Consider the following 24,430-nt stretch of genomic DNA (forward strand, 5'->3'; position numbering starts at 1 on the left):
AGCCCACCGCCAAGTAAATAACCAATAACCATTGTGTCATCACAGTATATGAAACCACAATCCCCCCTTCTGTGAGTGTGTGCGTGCGTGCGTGCGTGCGTGCGTGCGTCATGTAATCCATGTAGCATCGCTGTTGAATCAAGTGGGTTGTCACCTTGCGATCTTGCGAGGTAAAGCTAAGCACCCAGACATCTGCAGCAAACAATGGCCCTGAGCGCTTCGTAATTTAACACTTCATCACACAGTCGCACCGTCACGCACACAAGCACAGAGCCAAAGATGTCAGATTGAATCCCCGGCCCGGTCCAGAACCACTCCCATATCTCTCTAGACTAGAGACTTGGTGCATTCATAGTTCGATATAAAAGACATAGGGAAAACATACATATCAAGCACTTCTACATACTCAGAGCTGCAGGGCTTAGGTGCAGACTATGTGAATATTGTGCTGTCTCTGATATAACCGGTAGCCGCCACAATATGTGGCGGCTACGCCACATACGCATACGCGTATGTGTGCATGTGTGTGTGCATGCGTGTGTGCGTGCGTGCGTGCTCCTCGGTGGGTTTCATCATGAAGCCCACCCATTATGTGTAACTCTCAGCGTCACACAATGGAGAACAGACAAATCCCCCCCAGCTGTTTCAGGTGAGCTTTAATGACAGCCATTACACCCCCTGCACTCATCACCGTCCGACAATAGGGGGAGCCGAGACCCCCGCCACCACCAATATAATGATGCTTTTAAAATGACACCGATGACATGCGCGGCTCGCACACACACACACACACACACACACACACACACACACGCACACAACACTCCACGAGTTAATGTCTGCTGTTAGCGCGATCATTTACCATAGACGTCAATAGAACTGGCTGTCCTGTCTCTCTCTCTCTCTCTCTGCATGCGTGCGCCTGCATGCGCCGTGCGTGCGAGATATATATATATATATATATATACAGTATATATATAGAGAGAGAGAGAGAGAGAGAGAGAGAGATGATGTTGACTGAGCTATAGAAGAAAGAGACACTACTGCGACAGACACGGAGAGAACACTTATCTCAAGTGTAGTAACCACATGAACCCTATAGCGACAGCGTCCATATTCTGGGAGGTGAACGTCGCATCGTTGTGAGCATTGTGAGCTTATAGATCAACAGATGTTTCGGGGGAAGAGATTTGGTGTAGAAGGGGAGAAAAAGGAAGGGGGCCTATAGCATATAGAACCCAGGGGGACTCTGGTTTATGAATTACGGTACATGGGGTTGAAGTGGTTATCGAAAAGAAACCGGGGTGGAAACCTCATATGTCCAAAACTGTTACTTTCCAGGATTCAAATTCAACAGCATCAAAAGTAGCAGATCTACAAGCACATTGTGATATACCTTTGTGCGACGCTGTAGTGTAGTATGATTAAGTAGGGTGTTCATTTAGGAAAAAAACACAAGACATTTGAATATGGAGATGGGAGGTTTCTGCCCGACAGAGACGACGTTGTGTTATCAGCTACATTCTCGCAAAGCGATGATCAAAGACCTCAACATCTGGATATGAAAGCCGCAGCTAACACACCTTCTAGATCCCCAATGAGAGTATTAATACCAGAATATAAACATACTCTGTTACAACAAGGAAAAGGCCAAGATATAAGCATGATAAAAATAATCAGACTTGAGTAAAATTACAAAAGTATACTGGCACCCAGACATACTTACAGTACCAAAGCAAAACCACTGTGTTTCGTGCTTCAAATACCTGTAGTATAATAAGTACTAAATGTATATTTTGGAATAACAATATTCTAAGTCTGCAAAGTAACTATAGTTACTACAGTTTTAAAATTGTTGTAGTGCAGCAAAAAAAATGTACAATATTTGCCTCTGTAGTATACTTCAAAATTTAACTCAAGTACAGTATTTGAGTAAACATACAGTACGTAGTTACTTTCCAACACTACCTACTGTACTGTACCACTGGCCTGCTTTGGGAACTGATCCCACTATACGAAGGACCTATAAATTCCCTTGCATTGGGTTCAGCGATGCAAGTTATTTTATTGTATTTCAAATCTCTTGAATTGCTTCCAACGCCGCTATAGAGCCTCCGTTCATTCAACAGAATTGAGATGTCAGCAGTCATATCAGGAGGCAGAGATGGATGTCTGATTGTCTGGCAGAGCGAGACAGGAGCCAGGAGGACTTCTCAGGCTGCATGACGTGCAATCCTCCTGCAGTGGTGGATAGTAACTAAGTGCATGTACTCCAATACTGTACGCACGGACAATTATGCATAACTGTATCGTAAAATACCTCATGAGGTATTTCTGTCACTTTACGGGAGTATTTTCACATTTCTGTACTTTTAACTCTACTCCACTACATCAGAAGCGAAAGCAAAGATTGTGCTTTCTGATGGCACTATAAATCATTTGAAAACCTTAGTTACAGTTCCTTTGTAGATTTTGATTATTATTATTATAACGAAACGTACACTATAACCACTTCAACCCTATCCAAACTTTGGCTATTTGAAAACAGATCTGAAAGCTCACAACGTGTTGCACTGTGACACATCATGAGCTTGTATACAGATCTGCTCGTTTCAAAAGGTTTTTATACATTTGAGACATTATGCTAACTTGTGAAACATTCTGCATAATGACTACTTTTACTGTTGGTACTGTACTTTGAGGAAACTTATATGTTGTACTTTTACTCAACTAAATTTAGATTACCGGACTCTTACTTGTAACAAGAGTGTTTCTACATTGCAGTATTGATACTTTTACTTAAGTGAAGTACTTTTTCCCCCACCACTGTCCTGCTGTTTCATCACCATTCCTCTCGTCTTCCTTCTCTGGGTAATTGATTCTCAAAGTGGGGTCTGGGGATCCCCAAGCAAATTATTTTAACCACTTAATCTATCTATTTATATATAAATGCACCAAGTCTCTTTGTGTGTGTGTGTGTGTGTGTGTGTGTGTGTGTGTGTGTGTACTGTTGTAATCCACGTAACTTGAGAACCGTTCGCCACGTTAAAATTCGACATGCCTGTTCCACACCATCACAGGGAGCCCAGGGTCCATATTTGGAGCTGGCCTGTACTGACATAATTCGTCTGCATAGACTCCATATTTGGGAATGCCTGAAAGAACTCCATATATGGGCATACATGGGACACAGACATAATATCTGTAGAGGCTCCAACAGGCACCGCTCCAGTTCATTTATATGTTGACTATTCAATAATAGCAGACGTACAAGCTCTCAGCGTGTCACTGCGCGGAGACATCATTCTCTTGCTGACTCTCTCTCTCTCTCTCTCATTATAGGACGGCCGAGCGAGTGACACGTGTCTGTGCCCCCCCCCCCCCCCCCCCACCCAGTCACGGCTGAAACCCTTCTCGATCCGTCAGCCGGAGCCCAACGGCCTTCATTGGCTCAGTTATAACAGATTGATTGGTGCAATGGCTGCGGGCGCAATATTGTTTTGATCTCGATATCTACAGAGGTCAAACGAGAAGCCATTCATTGTGGCTGTCGTCGGGGAGACGTCAACGGAAGACGAATGCCTGCAACGGGATCCATTACTTTCACTTATCTCTCCGTTTCCCACGAATCGCCCCCCAAAACCTAACCATTTATTATTGGCTAACTTTGTCTTCTTCTTCGTTTTAATTTTTTTCTTTTCATCCAATCAAATGTAAGTCTGGATATGTCGAGGGTTCCCAAACTTCTCAGGACGTCACGTGACCCCCCAGAATGATCATCTGAACGGGGAACTCCCCACCGTGACAAGCACTTGGAACTGTAGGCATTACATTGCCTAGCAGTTCAGACGAAGAACCATCCAAGACAAGTCCAAGTCCAAAAAAACCGATCCATTATGTATAAATTATTGATAAGGACAGATAGGGGGTACTATTGACCCTATAGTATAGGGGGATGCCATACTGTGTTGTATCACTGGGCTGTCACCTCCCCTTCACATTCAATAGATCCTGTGATTCTTTGTGGCCAGATGTACATTTATGAGGTCTAGTATGACTATAGTAAAACAATAATAATAATAAATAAATATAAAGAAAATGTAAAAAAGAAAAATACATATTTAACCCCATGTTCAAATGCCCCCGCCGCCCTGTAAAAAAGTAGCTAAATCGCTAAAACTAAATAAAGCAGCAAATGGAAAAAAATTAATACTCATTGTTTACTTTCTCTAATAACAACCTAAAACATGAACCTTAGTTGAAAAAAACTAAAGTTATCCTTTAAGCAAAGAGATTTGGTGTAAACCCTCTACAATTAGCAGGTTTCCCAGGGATCTATACTTGGTGTGCTCTTTTCCCCCGGCCTCTACAGCAGATGTCTTTGCCAAAAATAGCTGATCTACAAGCTTCTTTTCCTCTTTTTGTAGTCGTGGGAATGGAATCGTTCCATCATGGTCCATATATACAAACTATATCTGCCACCAACGCATTTCCTTCATTAAATTATTCATGTGCGACATAGCAACTCACTGCGGATTCCACGAGTTTGAATTATTGAAAGTGTGTGTACTATATCTGGTACTACGAGATTGTTCAAAGTCAAACGCTCCCTCTTGTTTTGAACCCCGGAGGGCGGAAGAAATTCGACAAACCAATTTGCGGAGGAATTGCATCTTAGCATCTCATCAAAAACGGCTTAAAAACAACAGCGACCTTTAGTTCTATTACTGGTGGGACCGTTTTAGCGGCCGCTCTGCTTTCGTAGTGAGCTTCCCCAATCCCCCAGCGTGCGCTGGTGAGTTTACCATGGTTGGCGTCCGGATGTGTGTATTAGTATGTTGTGTCCTAGTTTAGAGCTGGAGGCTCTTGAACGGGAGAATATAAAAACATGCCTGCATGGTAAATGGTGCATTTATACTGCGCCTTTATCCAAGGCACTTTAGATTGTGCATTACATTCACACACACACACACACACACACACACTCACACACCGTCGATGCCGGAGGAAACCATGCACGGCACCAACCAGCACATCGGGAGCAAAAGGACACTTGGATACTAAAGTTCCCTGCACACTGGACGCGTTTTCTGATTTTTAGCTGCGTTTTTCCGTCGGTTTTCCCGAAAAAACGTGTCCAGTGTGCAACCACCTTAACTCTGCGGGAGCCTGCAGGTTTGAACTGGGAACCTTGCGGTTCACCATCCAGCCACTCTACCCCTGAGCCACTGCCGCCTCAACACACCACCTGACACACTTCTGAGGGAAATGTTAACATAGTTTCTGTTTCCTCTATTCCTGTGGACGTCGTTTCACGCTTCTAGCTACACGTTTCACAAAGTCTCTCCTTCACACACACTGCACACCCACATGCATGCACACACACTCAGATATACCAATATAACAAACATAAACACTCTTACTGTTGTCTTTTAGTCACGTTTTCATTGTGGTGAATCATCAACATGTTCGCCTGTTGTACTGCAGCAAACAGGCCTGTTGCCTGTTGTTTACCGAGTCCCTGAGGCAAGATGATGTCAGTGTGTATGTGTGCGTGCCTGCCTGCCTGCGTGCGTGCGTGTATGGTGCGTGTGCCACTATGGACACCACATCACATACGGAATGCAAATCCACTTAGCATGTGAAGGGGTCAGACCTCGCCGTGACACATAATTGCGTTTTCCATCTGCGTCCCTCAAGGCTTCAGCCCTCGCTGCCAGTATCATAGATGGCAGATATGAGGTTAGCATGTAGCATAGCATAGCTAGAGGCTGGAAAATGATAAAGCATTGTTAGCATAATATAGCGAAGGAGGTTTGAACTTATGGGGTTGCCAAGCCCAGTGGGTCTGGTACATTCTCCTGCCAAGGACCCCCAATTTGATTATGTATTAAGCCTCCGGCCCCCATTCCAAGTGATTTAGTGCCAGGAACCCAGAGCCTCCCTATTTTGTCATTTTAAATTGCAAATATAACAGATCTAAAAGCTCACAACATGTCACAATGCAATGTGTCGCAAGCTATACATCTACAATTTTAGCTATTTAAAAAACAACAAAAAAAACACTTAAAGCATGAAGTGGTCAAACTGTTCGAAATGTTGTTAGGGACCCCATGGATCCCCCTCAAGGACCCCTGGGGGTCCCCAGACCCCACTCTGAGAACCACTGAGCGAGCCTATAGCATAGGGCTTGTGGGGTACTTATCCAGTGTAATCACTTGCTAATACACTGTGCTTTTGTGTAAGATGAGGCAAGCAGAACATGCCTTTATTGCATTTAACAGAATCTTCTTTTTGGTTACCAAGCTACAAGTCAACAAACAATCAACAGCTAAGTACATTTTCAGTGTTTTCACTTCAAACGATGAACTTCAATAACAGATTGTAGTTAACCATAAACCCTAAACTGTACACACTTTGTTCATACGAGAGGCCTCCTTTTCTCCCTCTACACCAGGGGACTTCAACAGATTTCAAGCCAAGGACTCCTTTGCTGAGAGAGAGAGATGAAGCAGGTATACCCCCACTACATATTGTACATATATGCAATTGTGTTGCATATTACACCTTTTCAAAGATTTAATAGACTTTTTGACAGCATTGTATCATGTTAATGTGTACTAACAGTTAACCACTTAAACCCTCAATACTCCATAGGAAACTCGTTCTTGGTCTGCTCTTTCCACCCCTCCAGCAAAAGGAGTAGATCTACAAGCCCACAATGCCTCGCCCTGGGCTTGTAGATCGATTCTTTTCAGCTAATGTTCCTCTCAGAATAGGGATGCTATTAAGTGGGCAATGTAGAAAAAGAAGAAACAAGTTCCTATCATACAAATATTTCACCCCCCCCCCCCCCTATAACTGTTGGAAATAGGGGGAAAATAGTTCCAATTAATCCAATGTCAATATATTTAGTAATATAATTATTTAGTCACATACTCTTGCTAATACTTTTCACTGGTTCAATATAAAAATGTAGATAAAAGAATAATGAGGTTTCTGCCCGACAGCCACCATATATGTTTGATTCTAAAAAAGTATTACTGTTATTAACCAAAATAAAAGTGTAGTCCTGTGTTTTACTTACCGAAATAAATAACAATATAAATAGTCTGGGCCTGGGGTGTTATGGAATTCAGCCACCCATTTATCGATTTCTTCACATTCAACTAAAAGGCGATGATGTTGACAGAAAATACCGTGGTAGTTTTCCTCTAAAAATCTATAGAAAATAAATTAAACACTTTTAATAAATTGTGATGGTAAGGGAGGGGGGAGAGGGGGAGGGGGGTTGCCTTCCCCTTGTATCAAATCACTGTGAGATATATCTTCGGTAAAACTAAACAAATTAAACGTCAATTAAACCAATAAAACATGTAAGACCACATGCAATTGATGTCCGTGTTCTCCACTTCATACTATAATCAATCCACTCCGCTTCTAGCCTGCAGGGTTCAATGCCATTTCCAATTAAATCAATTCCGTGAGAAATTCAGACAATGAAAGGCTTGATCATTGCAGTGGGAGTTAGTTGGCAGTTTTGTTTACATTTGAAGTTGAATCCATTTAATGTGAATTGACCGCAACCCTACATGTCTACAAGCAGCCTTTAATTAGCCATGTATAATTACAGTGGTTCTCAATGTGGGGTCCAGGGACCCCCAGGGGCCCGTAAGGGGGTTCTAGGGGCCCGTAAGGGGGTTCTGGGGGGCCCGTAAGGGGGTTCTGGGGGTCCTCAGCAAAATGACTAATAGTTCATCTGAACCATTATTACATATCATCGCTGTCGGGTTATTATATCATTTTAAAAAAATTAAACAGTGAACAGCAACAGAGTTACATGAATGCATACACAATAGGGGGTTCTTTAAGTAAAAATGGTTGAGAATCAGATTCTGCTGTAGGCTGTTATCTGTTTGAAGACATTAACATAACCCTGACATGTATATTATCAATCCAAGCCACTGTCTGTGCTGAGTACACCACTATTTAGTCATTTGTGCGTGCGTGCATGCATGCATGCGAGCGTGCGTGTGTGTATGCGTGCGTGCGTGCAAGCGTGTCAGAGGGTGAGAGAGTGATCCAATTTGAGGACAGCCAATCAGTGGGTTAATGAGGTTAATAAGAGGGTTAGGGCAGAGTTGGGAGGAAGTAGGTAGGGGGTCTCCCCGCCTGTTCAACCCAGGCTTGGTATCACCAGTCTGGGCTTAATGAGGGAGAGAGCGCATGGGGCCTATAGTCTGCATGGTGCATAGCAGCAGGGTATGCTCATGTGTATAGGAGCTGTGTTGGCTATAAAGTCTCGTGTTGTAGTGTTCTCATTCTAATGTTCCTCTCGTTCGTCATACTGTACATCTCTGTGAGTTGTCTGGGTCTCCGGAGCAGCAGCAGGGGGGCGTATTCTGCTGTCCATCGGCTGTTTGTCTACGTTCTAACGCTCAACACCACCAGGAAAAGTGTGTGTGTGTGTGTGTGTGTGCGTGCGTGCGTGCGTGCGCCTTAGAGTACAGAGACGGCACCGGGTTTCTCCTCCCATCCACTTGCATTAAGTTGCTCAAAAGCGCATGTGGCGGTTTCACTCCTCCTTCCGGGTATAGGAACAGAGTGCATTCCGGGATGGATTGGGTCCAAACACATGGACGCGCTGGCCGTTGACTATCATTGCACTCGTTCAGCGTTCACGTGTCATCATGAACGTGTGCAATGACAGTCAACGGACCAGCGTGTTCATGTGCTTGGCCCAGCGCTGCAATACCAAATCCGGCCACTATGTCCATTTCGCCTCAGGGTTTCCTCCGGGTGCCGACTCTATTCATATATACTCTAAGGTGTGTGCGTGTGTTTCTCCCATGTCCTTCCTTCAAGTTAAATATGCCTACATTATGTATTATTGACATAGCATAATCCCTGTATTTCTATAGTATCCCTGTGGGGGTATTGCTAGCGTTCTCTGGTTTTGCTTAGCATGCTACTTTAGACAAAAGTCAGGGGACATGTCAGAGAGTGGAGCCTTTAACGCCAAGTTTAACTGTATTCCATTTGTTGGAATACTGTAAATGGTTAATCTACTTTGCCGTGAGTGGATCAATTTGGGGGGTCCTTGACGTGAAAAAGGTTTGAGAGCCATTCAGGCAGCATGAATTTGTGTTTTAAAACAGATGCTGTATTTGAAAGAAAGAAAATGTCTTAAACAGACTTCTTGCGGTAGACAGCTTTCCAACTAGGATAATCTCCGAAAATGTGTACCGGTAGTTTATAGAGAAATGTGAGAGAATGACGGGTTATATTTATTCAGACGTTTGTTCGACGCCCAACTCGCCCGCCCACTCGCCCACTCGCCCACTCACTCACTCACTCACTCACTAAAAACATACATGTCTCATTGACTGAACACAGAATAAAAACTCCAACTAACAAAAGTGTTATTTGGATGTCAAACAAATATAAAATCCTAAATGTGTCCCCCCCCCCCCCCTCTCCAGATGGACTGATTGAATCCTCATGAGAGAGAGTGAGAGTAGAGCTGCATTTTAAAGGGCACCTTCAACTCTCTCCGTCTGTCTGATATTTAAAGTGGAGTGCTATCAATGTGTCAGCTAGGACCTTTAAATGTCTGCATTTAACACACTGCTGCCACACACACACACACACACACACACACACACACACACACACACACACACACACACACACACACACACACACACACACACACACACACACACACACACACACACACACACACACACACACACACACTTGCGTGTTGTTAAGCCCCGCTGTGATGGCTGCATGCAGAGTGACTATAGGCTATCAGTATCACTGCCAACCAAACACTGCAGTGGATAATATCATGTGGAGGAAAGTACTCAATGTACTCTAGTACTGTACGTACAGTACATACAATTTTGAGGCATTAATTTCCGAAAGGGAGATAAGAGGTTTCTGCCTGACAGCAACAATATACAGGCAATATAAGTCCATACTGTATATGCAGATGAGCACACCACAAACTAACTTTTTTTTTTTTTTACTCAATTAACCAATTTAGGACACCATTATATTAAACGTCAGCTCTTGAAAAATAGCAGATCTACAAGCTCACCACGAGCTTGTACTTGTAGATCAGCTATTTTTTTTAAAGTCGTGAAAATGTCTCACAAATCTTTGAATATATATATATATATATATATTGCTTCTGGGAGGTCCCTGGAACAACATATTTTCAGATGGGGGCCAAATACAGATTTTCTGGCGTCCTTGACATGAAATAGTTTGAGAACCACTGAGAAGATTTAGAAGACAATTTGAAGAATCTGGCCCTAGTCCCAAATGGGTTAAACTTGCCAGAGTTTCTATCTTGATGCTACATCAATGGGATTTGTGGATGTCTCTGTGAAATTCTACTGGCTAAGCTGCAGCTTGCTATTCCTTCCCACTTCCTGTAGTGTGTGCCCTCACAGCAGGCCAAGTTAAGATCCCCTCAGCTCAGACTTGGCCGAAATGCTAATAAACATCTTATATTTGGAACAAATGAAAGAAAAATGTGTTCTGTCGGTCCCTGTTGCCTGTGCCAATGAAGCTCAATGATGCATGTGGCAATTGACTAGCCAAGCCGTTGTGGGGAAAAAACACACCGCACAGACAGTCCGACGGACAGACAGCTTTTGTGCGTGCGTGCGTGCGTGCGCGTATCAGTACCTGGTGCTCTGACATGACGTAGAGGTAGTGGTTGTCAGAGGAGAAGGCCATGTCTCGGAGGATGGGTCCGTCCACCGCCTGCACCGTCTCGTACTGCAGAGCCCGAGAAGAGCCGTCCACGCGGATCTGAAACACAGCAACAATTCACGTTATTGTAATCATCACAATACATTATTATTGCGGCAGTAGGTCTCAGTTTACTATGAAAACCTGCATCTCCCGTCAGTCAGTCAGTCAGTCAGTCACGCCTCGTGACACACTCCATATGGCCAATACAGAATTCATTCCAAATGTTGATCTGACCTCATCAAACCCTGTACACTCTCCATAGACACGCTCCATATAAAAAAATGTTTTGAAAACTTGTGAAATGGGACATTCTGCATAATGAGTACTTTCTACTTTTGGTACTTGATACCAATACATTTGTACTTATACTCATACATTTTGAAATCCGGAGTTTCACTAGTAACAGAGTATGTCTACATTGCAGTATCCTAATTATTCAATAAATGCTAGCGGGGTAAGTGTTAATATTAATGAACAAGATTTCCACCCCAATATGAAACTGATTGGAATGGCCATTTTGATCTGACCATACAGGGTTGTTGTACTCCAATGAACAATGACGTTTGCAAGGAGGACAATCTATTTTGTTTTTGCATCAAAGGAACCTTTTTTGTTGTTGTCTTTGTGAGAAGGACAATCTATTGTGCGGTAAACAAGCGTAACCGAAGATGTCTAGTCTAGTCCTGCTGTCTATTTCTGTTCATATCTGCTCCCTCCATCTCTCTCACCCTGAGGTGCCCTCTCTCTCTCTCCACCATTCACCTTCAGTGTTGCCAGATGTTGCGAGAGAAAAAAGCAACCAGGTCAATGAACATAAACCCCAAAAAAGGCATGGCAACACTGTTCACCTTCTCTTTCTTTCCATCCTCCTAGAACTCTCTCTCTCTCGCCTAGAGCAGGTATCTCTTGCAGGTTTTTTAACAGCTGGTGGATGGAAATGCCGCTAGTGCTGTGGCTGCAACTTGACGCGTCAGCCAGAAAGACGCGCGCAATAAGCTTCATTTTCCATCCACCAGCTGTTTGATTATGCTTTGATTATTGTTTAAACCTGTAGTTCTCAAACATTCTCATGTGAGGACCCAAAGTTAAATCTTCAAGCTTGTGGATTGGCTCATTTCAAATAGCCCCGATGTATAGCTTTTTAAGTGCTTACAATAGTCGCTACTTTTGGGCTGGTTTTCATAGACCTGCGTTGCTTGTTTCAGCCTCCTGCCAGCCTGTTGATGTGGACAGGGTCCGGATGGAGCTCTAAGCTAAGGTATCAAAGACTCTCTCTGCTTTTCAACACTCCCACTGGGAGAGCTGCCGTGAACGCCTGGGTCAGAGGCCAAGAGAACAGAAGGCCGATAGAGAGAGAGAGAGAGAGAAAGAGAACAGAAGAAAAGAAAGAAACTTCCACACAAGCCCATGCAGCGTTCAGATTCAGCAGGTGGGGTTACCTAATCTGCCCGTGAACATGCTTGTGTGCGTGCATGCACGCGTGTGTGTATGTGTGTGTGTGTGTGCGCGTGTGCGTGTGCGTGTGCGTGTGTGTGTGTGTGTGTGTGTGTGTGTATCGCTTTACCTCCGGTGCGGCGGATCAGAGGCAGGGGTATAAGCTATCGTTCGCGGGGTGGATTTGTGGGCCAGACGGCGGCCGGTCCGCGGGTGCGAGGCTGAATATACACTTTCTATTGTGACTACAGACCTGATCCCTGCTGGCCTCCAGGGAGCAGAGAGGGCTTTATATTGTGGGGAGGATGAAGCTCCTGTGAATTATCCTTTCCATCGGATGCTAGAGCTAAACAAATGAGCCACCAGGGAGGGAACACACACACACACACACACGTCACACACACACTGTTCGTTGCCACATTCTGCGAGAGAAATATAAGCAACGAGGTCTACTACTTTGAGACAAAACAAGCCCAAAAAGGGCCCGGACCGCTGGCCTAGCGGTACGGGCAACGAGGGGCCAACGTAGCCTGACAGAGTGCCACAGGTCAGAGTACAAACTTCATGGGATGTCTGGAGTATAAAAGTAAAAGTAGTGTTAATTGGAAATACTCAAGCAAAGTACAAATACCTCAAATGTGTACAGTACTTGAGTAAATGTACGTAGCCTACTTAGTTACTTTACACCACTGCCGACCTCTGTCTTTTTTTCCTTTCTTCTTTTCTTTAGAGATACAGGTACGTAGGTGTGAGATATGATGAAATGTGAGCTTAGTTGACCATAATCACAGTCATCCTAAATGGTACTGTGTGCCATCATATTCAAGGGCTTTTGGAGAGAAATGAGACTCCAGTCACTTCACTGCAGAGGAGTTAATGCATCATGGAAGGCAATTATGTTCCGGTCTGCTACATCAGTGCTTTTCAACCCTTCTCATATCAAGGCCCATTATTCATTCTGCCTTGGAACCATGGACGAGTTTTAGCCTTGCAGACCCACAACTAAAGAATCTGTCCACATTTCCATGCTGTCATATGAATGATGTTGGTACCATAGGAGAGATAACAGGCGAACGTTGATCAAAATAACAATTCTTATACATTCTCTAATAGAGCGTTGCAGTCCCGCACCCCTTTCAGAACGACGAGGGCCCAAAATATTATTCCCCATTACTTTTTTCCCATGTAGACGTTTTCAAATTTTATTTATTTAAAGAAGTGAACAAAACCAACTCGGCTCGTGACAAATCATGACAATAAACACAACGTTATTATTTGATCATTTCACACAGTCAAAGGGTCCATTTGGTTACCAACTCTCCACAATTTAGTTGGGGACCACCTGGGACCTTCTCATGGACCACTGGTGGTCCACAGACCACAGGTTAAGAACCACTGTTCTACATCTATTCTAAGATTATGTATTCATTTATTGCAGCCCTCGCCATAGCACCCTATAGACATAATTTGGCCCTTGGGAAAAACTAAATTGCGGAACCCTGCTATGGAGTGTTTGTTCAGTAACAGGAGTCTTCATGTCTCTCTAGCTCTTTAATAAACAGAAAATGCATTTTAATCATTCATTATTAACCAAATTAATTATTATTAGCCTAAACATCTCTTAAAATCTAAATGACATGAATATATTTTCCAGGAGTCTTAACATCGTAAGACAGATAGTGAGTGGTGCTATAATAGCCAGCATTATCTGATTCCTCTTCAACAGTAATAAAGTGGATTAGCTGCTCTATGCTAAATGGATTACAATGCTAATCTCTGCTATCACATTAGCACTGTATAATATAGACTCCATTCTGCTTCTGAATATAGATACACACACACACGCACACACACACACGCGCACACACACACGCACACGCGCATGTGCACACGCACACGCACACACACGCACACAAAAACGCTGTCATGAAGTTAGTAAATTACTTAATACCAGGTAGATAATGTGATAATAATGCAACCGCGTTCAAATCCGGGGTAGTAGAGGAAAGTTACATAGTGCAGCTTCAAGTAGAGAGTGCTTCCAAAAGTGGAAATAGTTTTGATGGTACAAAGCAGAGACATGGTGTCCAGATGGACCCTCTGCCTTGCATCCCTCAATAACGTTTCCAAAACTGAGCATCTCTCTCTCTCTCTCTCTCTCTCTCTCTCTCTCTCTCCTCTCTCTCTCCCCCCCCTCACCCCCCCCCCCCCCCCCCCCATGAGGCTAACAGCTTGCAGAAGGTGTGACGACGAGAGAGGGAAGCCATTCCGGTGTGAGAAAAAATAGAAAAGAAAAGAAATAAAACCACAGGCTCATATTCTTTCCCAGTTTCTTTCCACTGGCACAGAGCAACTCAGACAATATGGAAACTGTAGCACTTCCTGTGGCTCTGGCATGGCATGGCGTTCATTTTGGAGCAACAGCCGGAAAGGGCAAACAGCTACAGCATGACTCATCGCACCCCTGCATGCTCTCTGCTTAGCACATGACACCAAAACTAATTATTCTCCTAAACCCATTAAGATATGCGGTCGATTCTAACTTTTTCCAGGCAAGGACCCTCACATTGATATGTACTTGACCCCCACCCCATCTGAAAATGCTTTGTGCCAGGGACACCCAGGTAGAGATTTGTGTTTAAAAAAAAAAAAGATTCTTCAAAAATAGCAAATGTACAATAAAGCTAAGCTTGTATGTCTGATATTTTGAGAACAACGGTTCCGCGTTGACATACTGTAGAGCTAAAATCTAAAATGACAAATGAGACAGTATACTTTCAAAGTTGTTGCCTATAGCCTGCATGGCATGGCCAGACCAATATCACTGCATAGATGTGTGTGTGTGTGTGTGTGTGCGCGTGCATGCGTGCGTGAGTTATGTTATAAGTTGGGGAGTAAAGTCCTTACTAGTAATGCTGCGTAAGTCTTGACGTAAAGGCCATTTACTCTATAAGTACCGTAAGTTTGAACTTAGTGTGACGTGGTGCAAATGGCTACAGGTCCATTATTTCCGCATGCGTGTGCGGACACACGCGCACGCGCACGCACACACGCACATGCACACGCGCACACACACAAGCACACACACACACACACACACACACACACACACACACAGTGAGCGCCATGCGAGTGGTGGAGAGGAAGCTGGAACAAGCTGCTGGCTGGAGGAGGCTGGTGGTAATGGGGACCATCCTGCCTCCATGCTGGGATGAGTGGGCCGGAGGACAGTGCTCTCCAACAGTCACACTGCATGCTGGGAAACAGCAATTATAGTGCCATATTTTAGTGTACAGGAACTCCAAACCAGTCCTCCAACAAAAAGAGCATGAAGTGAGAGGCCGACAGTGTTTCCCTTTGGTCCCTCTACACAGGAACAACTCAGTCTTAGAGTATATATTAATAGAGACGACATCGGACTTCTCCTCCCATCCACTTGCATTAAGTTGCTCAAAAGCGCATGAGGCGATTTCACTCCTCCTTCCGGGTAGGAAGAGAATGCATTCTGGGATGGATTGGGTCCAAACACATGAACGCGCTGCATGCCGTTGACTATCATTGCACGCGTTCACGTGCGTTCACATATGACACAGCGTTCACGTGCGTTCACGTATGAAACAGCGTTCACGTGCGTTCACATATGAAACAGCGTTCACGTGCGTTCATGTATGAAACAGCATTCACGTGCGTTCACGTATAAAACAGCGTTCACGTGCGTTCACGTATGAAACAGCGTTCACGTGTCATCATGAACGTGCGCAATGATAGTCAACGGACCAGAGCGTTCATGCGTTTGGGCCAGCACTGCAATACCAAATTCAGCCACTATGTCCATTTCGCCTCAGGGTTTCCTCCGGGTGCCGTCTCTATTCATATATACTCTAAGGGTACAGTACAGTACAGTACAGTACAGTACAGTACAGTACAGTACAGTACAGTACAGTACAGTACAGTACAGTACAGTACAGTACAGTACAGTACAGTACAGGGGTCTCCACCTTTTTTCTGGCCAAGGACCTCTTAGCTGAGAGAGAGATGAAGCAGGGACCCCCCCCCCCCTACACACACACACACACACACACACACACACACACACACACACACACACACACACACACACACACACACACACACACACACACTATTGTATAAATAATAGTGTTGCTGATGAAACCTTTACATGAATTTGTTTACTATTGTATCAATGTGTAGCGCTGTGTCGGATTGACGTTAATGTGAATTTTCAGACAATTATAACAATGGTGGTCAATATGCTCAATTTATCCACTGACCAAGTGGGCCGGCTGAAATTAGCTCAATGGTAAAAACAAGGTTCAAACCCAGGGAGGGGTACAAGGGGGAAAGTTGCATAGTGCTGCTTTAAAAAAAGAACATTTTGTAAAGTACAGACACTTGCAAAACTGCACTTTAAGTTCCAGTCCAGTAACAGTCCTCAGGTAAACAACACCCGCTCGCCAATTATACGGGTTCTCGACAGCGTCGGCGGGTCCGATAACGGCCCGGGTAATTGTCAACGGTGGTTGTTTTCACCAAGCGGGTCGAAGGGAGGAGGGCAGTAGCCAGAGTTTAAGTGTTCTGACCCCGCCGTCTGCGAGCGTGCTACGGCTCCCCAGAGCGCTCCTCTCTTAGCCTGTGGGTCGCCCCGCTCGCCCCAGATATCAATCTGACACATTCTGAAGCACTTGACAGCACAGCACAGCACAGTGCTCGCTCACGCACGCACACACGCACGCACACCAACACACACACACACCAGGCCCCGGCAGTAACCCCCGCCACACTCACACGTCCATGTGCACGCAAACTCTTCTCACATTACTGCATTCAACAGCAGCTGTTGCATCAGACAGCGGTGGAAGAAGTATACTCACATGTTTTACTTAAGTAAAAGTATCAATACCGCAATGTATAAGCACTCTGGTACAATTACGTAAGTAGGCCTAAAAGTCTGCTATTCAAAACTTGACTTGAGTAAAAGTACAAAATTATTGGCATCAACGTACTTAAAGTACCAAAAGTACTCATTATGCAGAATGTCCCATTTCACAAGTCCAATATTTATACAAAATAGTAGATCTACAGGCTCACAACTTGTAGATTAATTGGGTAATGTATGTTTTGAAATAACAATCAAAATACTAAAGTTTTCATATTTCAAATTGTAGTGAAAAGTATTGGAAAATTGGAAACACACAAGTAAGGTAGAAATGCCTCAACGTTTTACTTGAATACAGTACTTGAGTAAATGCACTTTACACCATGGGACGCGTGTGTGCGCACACACACACACACACGCGCACACACACACACACACACACACACACACACACACACACACACACACACACACACACACACACACACACACACACACACACACACGCACAAAAACTCTCCTCACATTACAGCATTCAACAGCAGCTGCTGCGCCAGACAAGGTAGAACACGCAACAACAGTTGAGAGAGAGAGAGAGAGAGAGAGAGAGAGAGAGAGGATGATGATGATAAAAAGAGGAAATTCAATCTGAGAGAGAGCGAGAGTAAAGAATGGTGTACAGAGTGCAGGTAATGACAATGAGTCCAGTCTGCAACAACGGCACATTCAACACTTCACAACAACAACAGCAGCAGCAACACCATGTTGGCCTGAATCTGTCCAACTCACTGAAACATATGGCATCCCGGCCCCGGAGAGGACCAGCAGTGTACCACACAGTCTGTCAGTACTGGGAAACCACCCCCCATATCAACCTCCCATAGCCCCAGACGTACAAGAACCTGTCAAGTTCTCTGATCGTTTTTTATATATATCCTAATATATGTGGGTTTTTATTTTTACCCATTTTGGACAGGAAGCCGATTCTAAAACGCCTTCTAAGTTTTCTGAAAAAACTTCAAATATTTATTTACCTGTAGCAGCATCACATTTTTGTAATTTTTGGATACTGTACATACTGTAGAGAACACCCAACATTTGCATTCTGTATACAGTATGCATTTACCTTCCCTATTGTAAGTCGCTCTGGATTGTTGAATTGTAAATGTAGGGGAAGGTACAACATTAACACGATCATTAACCTGTGACGATGGGATGCCGAATCGCAGAGAGGTGGACGCTCAACAACAGATAGTTTTACGGTCCAATGGAAGACAGACATTATCGTTAATAGGGCTGCACAACACCTGGACACTGACTGACACGCCACTGAACTTCATCTACGACCTCGTGTCGTCTCCTACGGCAGTGGTACCCAAACCGGGGGTCGTGTGTGTGTGTGTGTGTGTGTGCGTGCGTGCGTGCGTGCGTGCGTGCGTGCGTGCGTGCGTGCGTGCGCGCGCGAGCATGTCAGTACCAAAGCGTTTCTTCTTCACCCAGCAGAAAATAGCCTACCAGGTTCTTGCACTGCCAAATGCCCATGCAGACCAAAAAATGGCATGTGTGGGCGCTCGGGTGGAGCAGTGGTAAAGTATCTGCCCACCAGGCCACCACCACCACCACCACCACCGCGGAGTCTAGGGGTGCGAAACCAACGCGGTGAACTAAACATAATGGTAACTCATATCCCCTTGTGCCGTTTCATGTGCCGTTTAACTTTAACACGCCTACAAGCTTGTACAGTAGAACACTACTGTCGAACACTGTCTGGGCCACATATATCATGTCGAAAAGCCACATAATTGCCTTTCCCTTCCTCCACAACCGACCACCCGACACAGCTGCCTCTGATTGGGCGCTTGGCCACGGTCGCGTCGACCATTAGGGCCTCTCTGCTACACCGCCGGAGTCTAATTGAGGCTCTCTTTTCCCCTGAAGAGAATGGTGGGCGCCGCGTGCGGGAAATACACTCCATGGTGGCAGGACTGGTAGTGGGAAGATTACTGTGGGAGGCATCGTGTCGCGTCATGCATTGTTGTGAAAGCCCCATATCTTTGATTTAACAAAGCATGTGGGCTAATCTGAGAGGTTGTGTTAAATGTGATTGTCGCTCAATCATTTTGTGACAAAAAAAAAGTGCCGAGCTGTATATGCTGTACATCTGGAGAAAGTGATCTGTGTTCTCAAGTACAGTAACACTCAGTATGCTTGTTCTTTGTCATTATTCCTATTCCAGGTTAAAATAAACAGATAATTGTAAATTGTATAAAATAAAAATAATAAAATAAATGGTCTACGTGACTGGCATCCCTGATAATTCGAATAATACAAAATAATCAATTCAATCAAGACCGTTACAGTTTGTACAGTGGTTCGTGGCTCACTACATTTATATTCGTAGGATGAGCGGGGCGAGGGAGTGCCCCAAATATCACCTGCGACCCTGCACCAATAAACATAAGCGACGTGAGCCATGATGTCACACGTTTTTCCTGTTCATATTGAGAACTGTGTTTTCAAAGATTTCCACTCTCGAAGGCATTTTCACCAGTGTCGTCTAAATCGACTAAACGGAATTATTTAGCCATTTTCTATGTAAAGCGTTCTCGTGTAAAAATACTGTACAACACACGTTTTCACAGGGGACTTTTGCACTATTTTAAAATAGCCTACATTTGAAAAAGTGCTGCTATTTGTCTCAAAAGGTTTTATATGTGTACAGTATGTGCGTGTCTGCATGGGTGCATGTGCGTGAGAGGTAAGTCCAGGGTGTCTGCAAGAGTGTGCGTGCACGTTACCGTGTGTGTGTGTGTGTGTGTGTGTGTGTGAGGGGACCCCTGGAAGGTTGACTGACCGTGGTGGCATTTAGGGTGTTATACCTGTAGGCCCTCGCTGCCTGCTAATCTATCCTTATACTGAGACAGACAGACAGACAGACAGACAGACAGACAGACAGACAGACAGACAGACAGACAGACAGACAGACAGACAGACAGAGACGTGTGTGAGGAAAATAGTGTTATCGTGGGGAACATCAGATGAGAAAGAGGACAACAGATCCACTGTCTGTCTGTCTGTCTGTCTGTCCTCCTGGCTATATGAGTGAGTGACAGGTCTCATACCCGTGGCCAGGCAGGGGGTATATATACAAGACCTTCTCTCTCTCTCTCTCTCTCTCTCTCAGACCGAGGAAATTGCTCGCAGTCAGTTTAATCTGTTGTATAGATTACTAACTGCAGGTCTGCTGCCACTCTTATTTCTTTTAAAACGTATTATATTATAGTATCTATTAAAAAGTATAGACCTTTCCGTTTGCTGCTGCCTTTGATTGAGCTATTTTTTTTATTTTTTTCTCTTCTCTTCTGCACTGCAACAGTATACATTTTAACTTGTTAGTTCTTGTTGTATGCCTCCTAATGTAATTTTATATTTTTTTATAACTGTGTTTCCTTTGCTTGACACATTGAACTGCCTTGTCGTTGAAATGTGCAATACAACTACAACTGCCTGGCCTCGCCTGACAATTGCTCATCAATCGCAGTGGAGGTAAACGTTTGAACCAACCGTGCTGTTGATTCAAAGTCATTTCGCCTCCGCCCAGTTTTGTACCCGTTCATTCTCCCTCCTTGTCTGTGTCTGTGTGATTGAAAGCTGTCAGCATACAAGTGACAGGATATAGCATGAGTTTCTGCCTGGGTTATTTGATAGTTATTCAACTACCCCCCCCCCCCCCCCTCCACAGTCTCAACATTGTAAAGGAACAGACAACAAATGCTTTGCTTTTTTCCCGGCAGCAGAACCTCTCTGGGTGTCATCATATTCTATAACCATCCATTTTCTCCTGCAGGAAACGTGTCACAACGGCCTTTCGCACGGCACGTTATTTACTCTGCAAGAAGTGATTCTTTGTAGGCTATAGCTCTGTCAAATTCTCACACACGCAAAGCACGCACACACTCGTGCACACGCAAAGGCACGCGTACACACACGTGCGTCGTTCCCATTGAGGGGAAAATAAGAACAGCTTGACGATATATAGAGAGATTACGATGGCTATTTCAAAGCCTACAGTAGTCCGGGGGCGGGGCCCTTTGAATGCAAGCAATTGGCTGTGGAATCAAAAATCATTCTCTCTCTGCTCTGTTTGGCCGCTCGGTCTCAACGGTCGCTCCGTTTCTCATCCTCCCCCCGTTTGTTTCTCAATCTTCCAAAAGCTTTGCTCTCCATCTGTTTTCAAAATCTTCCCATTTTCCCCTGTGATATACTGTCTGTCTGTCTGTCTGTCTGTCTGTCTGTCTGTCTGTCATAAACAAATCTCTCTCTCTCTCTCTCTCTCTCTCTCTCTCTAACAATACCAATTCGATGTATTTTGAGCTTGTAGAGCAGCAAAAAATTCAACCAGGTGGTGATTCACAAAGTGTGTGTGTGTGTGTGTGTGTGTGTGTGTGTGTGTGTGTGTGTGTGTGTGTGTGCTAAAATGCTGATAACCTCACAAGTATAGCAATACAAATGTGTGCATGTGTGCGTGCATGTGTGTGTGTGTGCCCGTGTGTGTCCCAGTGGGATTGAAGGACCCAGGATGTTGGACATATGGCGGATGGCTTTGATGTTGGACAGGCAAGAGGTTATGCAGGAGAAGTCGAGGAAAGACGAGGAGAGACAGAGGAGAGAAATCCATCCATCTTCCTCTCTCTGGAGATGAGAACTAAAAATGAATACTATTCTTTTCATGTCAACGACCCCCCAAATTAATTAATGTAGGACACCCAACTGGAGATTGTGCCGTGTCTTTGTCTAGTAATTGTTAGTGTTTTATGTTTCGGTTGTGTTCTGGTGTGTGGTTGAGCGCATGAGAGAAACAAGCAACCAGCCCAAAACAACAGTGACTATAGGCCACATACATACATGAGCACTTTAAAACCTATACATCGGGGATACATAGAATATTACCCCCCCTCCCAATAATAATAATAATAATAACAAATAAACGCAACCCACAACTACCAATATTTACAAGCAACAAGCCCAAAGCTTATAATAAGAAGACGATGATGGTGATGACAGCCATAGATCACCGCTGCAGGGACAGACGATGAACCCGCTGATAACCTGCCTTCAACATCATCACACACACACACACACACACACACACACACACACACACACACACAAAATAATGTGCATGTCGTTTATCAGAGGAGAGGACCCAGGGGGACATCCCATGGGGGGGACAGACAGGGACATATCCCATGGGGGGGGAAGACAGGGACATATCCCATGGGGGGGGAAGACAGGGACATATCCCCCGGGGACAGGCTTGTTCTCACCGGAGTCAGGAGCAGTTTGGAGTTTTGTTTTTGTTTTTTGTAATAATGGCGTGTGATTAAATAAGGTGACAAAACAAGCTATTAATCATCTTTTTTTTTTTAAATGCTTGAAATGCCGAACACCTGCAGTCTCGCTTTTCCTCCGGGGATTAATTACTTCGGCTATGAGGATATGGTCGCTGTCCAGGTGGAAAACTTGTATGTCCAAAACAGTTTGCTTTCAGGAAATGAAACAAATAAATAACCTGCGTTCCAATGGATCCAATATAGTTATAATCCGGTCAAACTCTTGTGAATACTTTCATTCATTGGTTTCATTATTCATAAGAGCCATACAGACACACATAACTACGTTCAACCTGGCTTCCCTATTTTGGACAGCTTAATATCCTACCGTAGGCTAAGACCTTCCAAAATCGTGCAACAAGCTCCATGTTTTAATGAATATTAGAACATTTTACAAATGATATGTGACACGATGCATTCTATCCTCCTAACTGTTACTTTTTAGTATTAAAAGATTGTGCCAAAGTAGCAGATCTACAAGCTCGAAACATATGGATCTGCTACTTTTTATGCTTTTGTGTGACGCTGTAGTTTGATCAGGTAGGGATTCATTTCCCAAAAAAAAAGGTTTTTGCCCGACAGCATCTTCATGCAGTCTTAATTTAAAACTAAACTGAAATCAAACTCAAAGCTATAAAAACTCAGGTAGAGACAGCCACTGGACCTCGCGACGACCTCGTCTGACCTTCAGGCCTCCAGATAAAGGTCGCGAGACCGAGCTTTGATCAGCGCTGCACGGGAACCATTAAGAGACAAAGAGACCTTTATGCAGCTCCGTGACATTCTCTGATGTCACATTCTGTGTCACACGGGTCAACTGATGATGCATCTTCCTTTCCCCATTGGACCACACCCTGCTCGCTTTCGGCCATCAATCACCACCCTGTCCAATCAGAAAGGAGCAGCTGCAGGTGGGAGGGGCCCTCCACAGAGATGTGTGGCCGTGATAGCAAAGATGCTCAACAGTTTTTGAGGGGTGCTAGGCCCTCCTAAATGGCCAGTTTTGAGCGTTTGTCCCAGACTCCCAACACAGACATTAAATGCCATTGACAATGAATGGACAGTTTTGACATTGCGTATAACACACAAACATTGACAAGACGAAGGTGAGGACACAAATTCCGATTGGCCGGAATGAGATGATGTATGATGAATGTACGATGATAAGAGCGCCCCTTAAATCACACGGGTGTGATTTTTGGGAAGATATTGCCATCCCGTGCTTTGCCAATAATTGACATCATGGTACCCAAATGCAGTTGTGGCAAGCAACTAAGTACATTTACTCAAGTGCTGTACTTAAGTACAATGTTGAGGTATTTGTACTACTTGATTATGTACAGTTTTCAGTACTACTACTTCTACTCCACTACATCTCAGAGGCAAATATTGTACTTTTACTCCACTACATTTATTCAAAAACGTTGGTTGCTATACAGTAGTTACTTTGAAGATTTAGATTATTCAACATCAACCACTTCAGCCACATTTCAGCATTTGAAAATAGCCGATCTACAGGCTCACAATGTGCCGCGATGCGACACATTTATACATTTGAAAACATGAAATGAGACATTCTGCATAACGAGTATACCTTCTACTTTTGGGACTTTATGTACAAAAGAGACCAGGATTACTGTTTTTTGTGAGGGTACCTACCCTAGGGGACACGGGGAGAACATGCAAACTCCACACAGAAAGGCCCTTTCGCCAACCCCGCCTTCGAGTATGGGCACTGATGACGCGGAGGAGGAAACACGGCGCCAGCACCCACAGCGTCCCGAGCGGGAATCGAACCCAGGACCTTCTAGCTGTGAGGCGACAGCACTACCAACTGTGCCTCCGTGCCCGACTTTATGTACATTTTGATGCCAATACATTTGTGCTTTTACTCAAATACATTTTGAATTCAGGACTTTTATTTGTAACTTTTACT

The 24,430-nt window shown here is 44.3% G+C and overlaps 1 protein-coding gene across 2 annotated transcripts in view; it reads right to left on the minus strand.

The window, feature by feature from the left end:
* plxna4 (plexin A4) overlaps positions 1-24,430 on the minus strand; it is a 313,281-nt gene that overhangs the window by 121,556 nt on the left and 167,295 nt on the right. For both annotated transcript variants that reach the window (XM_080757088.1, XM_080757089.1), the window contains one exon: positions 10,702-10,827. In XM_080757088.1, coding sequence (XP_080613214.1) covers positions 10,702-10,827 — 126 coding nt within the window. The remainder of the gene's footprint in view (positions 1-10,701; positions 10,828-24,430) is intronic.

Source organism: Protomyctophum bolini (genome assembly GCF_963924005.1).
Source record: "Protomyctophum bolini genome assembly, chromosome: 23".
Lineage (NCBI taxonomy): Eukaryota > Metazoa > Chordata > Actinopteri > Myctophiformes > Myctophidae > Protomyctophum > Protomyctophum bolini.